Source organism: Gossypium hirsutum, chromosome A05 (assembly GCF_007990345.1).
Source record: "Gossypium hirsutum isolate 1008001.06 chromosome A05, Gossypium_hirsutum_v2.1, whole genome shotgun sequence".
In the NCBI taxonomy this organism is placed as follows: Eukaryota; Viridiplantae; Streptophyta; class Magnoliopsida; order Malvales; family Malvaceae; genus Gossypium; species Gossypium hirsutum.
In genome coordinates this window covers 76,375,972-76,383,349 of record NC_053428.1, presented here as the reverse complement: position 1 = coordinate 76,383,349, position 7,378 = coordinate 76,375,972, and the positions used below count along the sequence as shown (strand labels likewise).

At 31.4% G+C, this 7,378-nt stretch overlaps 1 protein-coding gene across 2 annotated transcripts; it reads right to left on the bottom strand.

Annotated features, from left to right (window-relative positions):
* Positions 1-1,369: 1,369 nt before the first annotated feature.
* LOC107959985 (fructose-bisphosphate aldolase 3, chloroplastic) lies at positions 1,370-4,418 on the bottom strand. 2 transcript variants are annotated; one of them, XM_016896179.2, is made up of 6 exons: positions 4,080-4,418; positions 3,225-3,494; positions 3,026-3,135; positions 2,783-2,873; positions 2,246-2,515; positions 1,370-1,912 (listed from the first exon to the last, which is right to left on the bottom strand). In XM_016896179.2, exons 1-6 carry the CDS (start codon positions 4,242-4,244, stop codon positions 1,634-1,636), a joined length of 1,185 nt encoding a protein of 394 aa, XP_016751668.1. In that variant the 5' UTR covers positions 4,245-4,418; the 3' UTR covers positions 1,370-1,633. The 2 variants fall into 2 exon arrangements, with proteins under 2 accessions (XP_016751668.1, XP_016751669.1); XM_016896180.2 differs by having other exon boundaries at positions 1,370-1,938; positions 4,080-4,396.
* Positions 4,419-7,378: the final 2,960 nt, after the last annotated feature.

Here is a 7,378-nt window from a genome sequence, read left to right as displayed (position 1 = left end):
TATATCATATTATATAATATATTAATAGTTATATATAATAGAAGTACATTATATGTTACATATTATTGTTTATTATTATACTAATTGAAATATGCTCTAAATTCTTATACTTTTCGTACATTTGAAAGTTAGCCCTCCAACTATATTATATAATGCTATATCGCATCGTATAATAATATATTAACGGTTTATATATATGCATCAAAGATTAAACATTATAATATCATGTAATATTGTATCTTTATTATAATCTATATTATAATTATTATATATTTATTATAGTATTAAAAATATTTTATATTAAATTAATGTTTTTAAAAATTTATTTCACTTTATAATATTAACATAAAAAATTATTATTAATTATTTTCCTACTAACAAAATTTTAATATAAATATGGAATACTTTTGAATACATTTTCGAAAAATAAAGTGTTATCATTTATTTTTATTTTATTTTTATTTAAGTCGTATTATAAAATTATATTAATTATTAATGTTTATTATAATTATTAAATTATAGTTTCGAGTTTTAAGTTAAAATTTATTGATTACAAATTTAAAATTTCTCAAACTTGAATATATTACGGACTCGAATTGATATCAGACTCGAATTGATATGTGCAGGCTTTCAGGAGCCTATTTTGACGGCTATAGTTTGTGTATAAAAAATGTAGCAGCCATTATTGATTTTAGATAATAAAAAAAAAAGAAAAAACTCCTGCAAGATTAGATAATCAAGTCTTGGTTGAACTGCTGGTTCAAAAGAATCAAATAAATCATTAAAAATATATATAAAAACCATAAACAGATTGAATCCCCAATCTTTTATTGGTTCATAAGATTTTGCTTCACTTCTAATTATATACCACCAATCAGACCGTCAATTTCTTATTCAACTACGCAAATCTGCTTCTAACATCACTGCAAAACCAAAGAATCTAAAAGGGTATGTATATTAAGCATGAAACAAATTTGTATTTGAACAGACATTAACTTGAATTTATTTAATAAATAACCATATAATTTAACAAAAAACATCACATAAATTATCAACTTATTACTTTAAATTTATTTTCAAAATATTTTCATTTCTATTATAGGTATAAAAATTGTCATAAGTACAGGATTTACATGCTTTACGAGTTTGTTTCCCCATTCAAACAATTCGTTTTTAAAAACTAAAGCTGTATTAAAGAAAATCTAGTTTAATTTAATTTAATTTAATTTTAGAAAGTAATAAATTAAAGATATTAAAAGATTTAAATCCAAATAATCTTGAATATCGAACCCAAATTAAGCCAACCTAAATATGGAAAACAGCAATAACCCGAACTTGAAATATCTTCAAAAAAAAAAAAACATCGAAATACAAAATCATCCAAGCCTAAAATTGATTGAAATTGATCTGCCAGCCAAATAAACTATCTTAAATATGAACCTGTTTCGTTCAAAAGGCGTCAAGGGAAGTGATTCGAGGATTGTTTCTTCTACTCTCCCAAGTAACTTATTCAACCTCCCTAGTTTCAGGAGGCATAACAATAATATGTAAAAAACTTATCTAACAGCAAGTAATAATCCTCGCACAAAAAGCCATAGATGCCCAAAAACCAGATATTACAGTGTCTTACGCCTTAATAGGTATAGCCCTTAACAAACATTCCTTTCTTGGCTTCTTCACTTTCACCCTCGGCAGAGTATTTTCCGAGTTGAGCCAGAGAGTTTGCCTTTGCACGCACCAAAAGAGCCTTCTGTGCAGCTTCAACATTCTCTGGACGTCCTTGCCATGTCTTAAGCACAGTGTTCTGCAATGCACGTGCGTAAGAGAAAGAAACGTGCCATGGGTTGGGGCTCTGATTCATTGCATGCAAGTTCAATGTGGCTTCCATCTCCGACTGTCCTCCAGACAAAAACTGCAAAGATGAACAAATGCAAACACCTTTTCGCTAATCAAAACTACAGCAAATATCAAACAAGCTTTATGAATCAAGATGTAAGAACTTGTACGATGAACTTCCAAAACTACAGGCTTTGATAATTTTTTCATGTTAGTTCACCCAAACATCATTTAAGGTTTACTTATGCATGCCAATATCAACCTCACAGTCCACATCAATGGGGAAAGTAACTGAATTCCATATGTGATCTTTTTCTAGAAATAAATAAATAAATAAATAAAAGTGAAAAACTAAATCTGAGAACATCAAACAAATGGAGGCTAAATGTGAAAAAGGATCTTTAGGTACCATGATTCCTGGAACAGCTGGTGGAACTCTCCTTTTCAGCATTGTGAGCGTATATTTTGCAATAGTCTCAGGATTAGCCCTCTCCTTGTGTTCAGCTCCTGGGGTTACCATACTGGGCTTGAGTAAGATGCCCTCAAATATAACATTGTTCTCAGCCAAGTAGTAGAAGACTTCTGCCCAAACTTTCTCAGCTACTTCAAGAGTCCTCCCAATAGGGTGATCACCATCCAGAAGAATCTCGGGTTCCACTATTGGCACAAGACCATTGTCCTGGGTATTAATTCACATTAATATACAATTGAGCTCGATACACAAACCAACTACAATATAAAATAAGAGCATGTACCGGCAAAAGTAGCCAACACATAACTCATGTCAAAATTTGACAAGGCAATAGAAAATTAATCTAATTGCCATTCACAGAATGAAGCAAACTGGTTTCTAGAATTCCAAAAACTTCAAAGTTGAGTAGGGAAATAACAAGCCTTGCAATTGGTTTAGCAAGTTATAAGAAACTGATAAAATGTGATACAATACCTGAGAAATGGCAGCATAACGTGCAAGTCCCCATGCAGCTTCCTTAACAGCCAGAGCAGAAGGACCACAAGGAATGCTAACTACCGTTCTCCTGAGTAATTTAACAGTATAACATTTCGTGAATGAGAAATGTAATACATGTATGTATGTATGTGTGTATATATATATAAAGGTGTTATAAACCAATCAGAACTTCAACTTAAACTTCATAAGGCACAAGTTAACTACATAAAATTGACTTACCACTTGGCAAATCGAGCACCTTGTTTGTAGTACTCGGCAGATCTTGATGACAATCCATCCAAGCCTTGGCACCAAGATTCATTGTTTGATCCAGGTAGAGGAACCAAACCCTAAAACACGTGAATATAAAAGATTGAGTTAATGAGTACCATCAAAAGAAATTCACACGCATATAAATGTAGAAATTCAGTAGTGTCACCTTATCTACTTTGATGCCAGGTACGATTTTCTGGTCGTGCAAGACATCAACAAACTTCTTCCCATCTGTAGTTGACTGGTAAAGTGTTTCCTCGAAAAGAATGGCACCGGAAATATATTCTCCGAGGCCAGGAGTTGTGAGCAGAAGCTGTCTGTAAGCCTGGCGGTTGGGTTCAGTATTGTCTAAGCCAATAGAAGATAATCTCTTCCCACATGTTGCATTCGATTCATCAATTGCCAGTATTCCACGACCAGGTGAAGCAATAGTTTTCTACACCATAGAAAGAAACAAATAAAAAACAATTTATCACAGTTTCCTTTCATCAGGCAACTTCGCCAACCCAAAAATTCTCTCATATAATTCTCCATTCATCGATTCAAATTATGATTGCAAATCGGTCACAGTTTCAAACGTAATAAATATTGTTGCGATTAATTGCAGTAAATAACGAAAGTAATATTGTGCTGCAGCCGGCTATTTAAAATTTTAAATCTCCATGTCTCCATCAAGCATCAATGAAAAAGAACAGCTATAATGTCCCTAGTTAAAGGAGTCATAAATCAAACTTCGTATTTAGAAAGGAATTCCATCAATATCTTAAAGCTTCCTGTAGTCATGGAAAGACACAGAAAACCAGAATTTTTATATATGAAAACAAATACTAATATATAAAATAACGAAATCATATTTTTATAATTATTTCATTGCAGATGCAACTGATTTACAAGTAAAACTGAATCACTAATTGGATTTCATGACTAATGATAGATCTTTAGCCAACAAAAAAAAATTCTAATAAAAAATCATATGAAATAATCTAGTCAAAACATAAAAGAGAACAAAGAAAACACTAACGGCGGTTTTGATGAGTTCGTCGGTGTAAGCGCCAGCACGGATCGGGAGTGAGACTCTGCGAGTGGCGAGCCGAGCGGATGATCCGGAGCGTTGAGGGAGAGACTGCTGGCCACCGATCCAAGAGGATGACGGCGCGTTGAGTTTAGCGAAGCTAACACAAGCCATGGCGGGGCAATGAAGAAGACAAATCGGGAAAGAGGACGGGAGGGGAGTTCGATTATTACAAAGAAAAGGGCAGGTGGGTTAGGTGGGGAGAGGCTTAGGGTCACGTTTAGGTTGTTTTTATATATACTGTTTTTGCCTAGGAAAATCCGAAGTGGGGAGTTGAATGTTTACGATGAGACAGAAACACGCGGCGTTACCAAACAGTTCTTTATAATCCCACATTTACTACATTGCCCACTTTGATTTTACCCTTTCAGTCTTTGTCCTTTATCTTTCATTTTGGACCTTTTACCCTCAAATTTAACATTTCACTTTAATATTTTGCAAAATACTTCTACAGCTTTTATTATCTTGTATAAACTGTAAAAATAGTTACTTACATTAGATTAAGTTTATGTTTTGGTTATTTAATTTTAATTTATTATAATTTAACTATTAATGTTATTATTTTGTAACATTTTAATCACTATATCGTTATCAATCATTAAAGGTTAACGAAAATCACACTTGGTACATTTTTATTGTTAAATGTTGACGGGTTATCCACATCAATGCCACATAATTAAATACATCTTACATCTTTTTTTAACCTTTTGATTACTTTATTCCCTTTTCCAACTTGGACTTTTTTTTTCTACTTTATCCAAAATGAAACCTAGAGATCCAATCTTAACTCCATCTTAACCACCATTCGAGACTATACTCTTAATCTTGATAAATATACTCCATAACCTAACCTAAACCGAGAACCAATAACCATACGCATTCCTACGATCAACTAAATCAAACCCACCAACAAACATCATCGCCTTCATTGTTGACCAACATCATTTGAGGCATCTCATACCATCTCTTTACCTATTAAAACCCTAAATTAAGAGGATTAACTCTCATCTAGTTAACCATAACAGAAGAAGAAATTGAAAAATGGAATTCGCCAAGCAAGTTCGATTCTTTGCTTTAATTTTTTCTCTTATTTATAATTCATTTTTAAATACCTATTTATAATTTCTTGATCCTATGAAAAAATCCCACACAAAATCCCGATTTCAACCAATAATCTTAGGTATTATATTTCAAGTTTACACATAAATAGTTACTCGTACAACAATATAAGCTTTCAAGAATAATTAAATAATTCAACCCCTATTATGTGTAACAAATCAATTTTTAGTGGTGTCAGAAACAACGATTTTGAAACCTCATTCTCGCAAATCGAGTTCGTAAATATTAATATTTAATATTTACGGGGCTAGTATGGAAATATATTAAAGTTTGGTTTAGTACATTTGTTGAATTGATAGTTAATTAAGGTAGAAGGACTAAATTGTAAAAGTTTATCGCTATAAATTTTTAAATAGCCAAAGCACTAGATATGTAATTAGACCATTTCTAAATGGCCAAACGGTGGTGGATGATGTTAGAGTCCACTCACTTGGGTTAATTATGCTTAAGGCTTAAATTGATTAAGGTTAAGTAAATAAACTAGGTTAATTAATTTTAATCAAAGTAAGAAAGACAACTTAGTGATTGTCATCTTTATTTTTCTTCTTCCTCTCGAATGTACACCAAAGAAAACCTAGAGAAAGTCATTTACAAACCTCTAGCATTTGACCCTTATTTAGGTATGATTTTTAAGTCACTTTCTTGCAATTTTTATGTTTTTGAGGTTATAAGAGTTGATTTAGCTAGCCTATGTACTAATTTGTAAAAACTTTAAAGTTTATGAAAGTTTCCATTGATTATTTCTTAAATAAACTGATGTTAAATTGATAGATTTTAAGCTTAGGTGTGAAAAAAGGACTATATTGTAAAGTTTATTTACTAGTTTGTCAAAAAGAACTAATAAATTGAATTTTTTATGTGAAATTTTTGTAATTATAGATATTAAAGGGCCCTAAAAGGATGTAATTGAAATAGGGTTCGAAACCAAAGTTCAAAATTGAAAACTGTGGCAATTTTGGTATTATGGACTAAATTGACTAAAATGCAAAAAATTAGAGACATTCGAAAAATGAAATTTAACTAGTTCATGAATATTAGGAGATGACTAGTTCATGAATATTAGGAGATGTTATAAAATGATTGATATCGATAAATTGAATAGAATAATTGTATAGATTGATAAATGAACCAAATCGAAGATAATCGGGGAAAAGCAAAAATTGTTGATTAATCCTTAAAAACTCCTTTATTTGTTGTTTTACCTGGTAAGTTCATACGGAACTTACTATTTTATTTGATGCTAGGTTGAATTATGTTTATTTTGCTTATCAGTTTATATAAATGTTAAATTGGTGATTTTGGCATCATATGGACTGAATTGTAAAAGTATGAAATTGTGGTTATTATGAATTGGTACGAAGTACCTATATGAATATTGAATGTTTACAGGATTTGTATAAAATATGTACACTGATTCAAGGATTGAAATGATATGATTACGATAGCGATGCTCGTGTGAACTTAGTAAAAGATTAGGATACACATGGCCTACTATTAGGGTCAAATAGGAATTGATCAGGGATTTACATGATTATATGAGATCCAACATTTGTTGCGGATTCTCGGTTTATATGTATCTTTGGTTTAGGCTAGACTTGAAACCTTAATATGATGTTAGCTTATGTGAGAAAATTCATAAATGTCAGCTTGTGTGAGCAACCTTGATCATTGTCGGCTTGTATGGAAATATAGCCTTGTGTATCTGAGTTCGATTTACTAATGTTCCCTCAGGTGAAAATGTAACCTAATGGAAATGGAATTATTGAAATGGATTGAATATGAATTGGATTACATATGTTTTCAAATTGATTATGAAATGGTTGTTGCATGTTACTCAATTGAATTGTTGTATATGATTTGTGTTATAAGTTCTTGATAGATAAATTGACAACCCATTGGTTTTATATGATGATTTGCATATGATACTACAAAGTATGCTAAAGGATGCCAATGTGTTTAAAATGTTTAGATTGTTGAAATGTCAAGGTAAGTTAAGTAAATTTGATATGGACTTACTAAGCATTCAAAATACTTACTCTGTTGCTTCCCTTTCCTTATAGATTGCCAACTTGCGGAACGTGTCAAGTGAATCATCCAGAAGCTCTCACCATCATATTTTTAAAATTTTT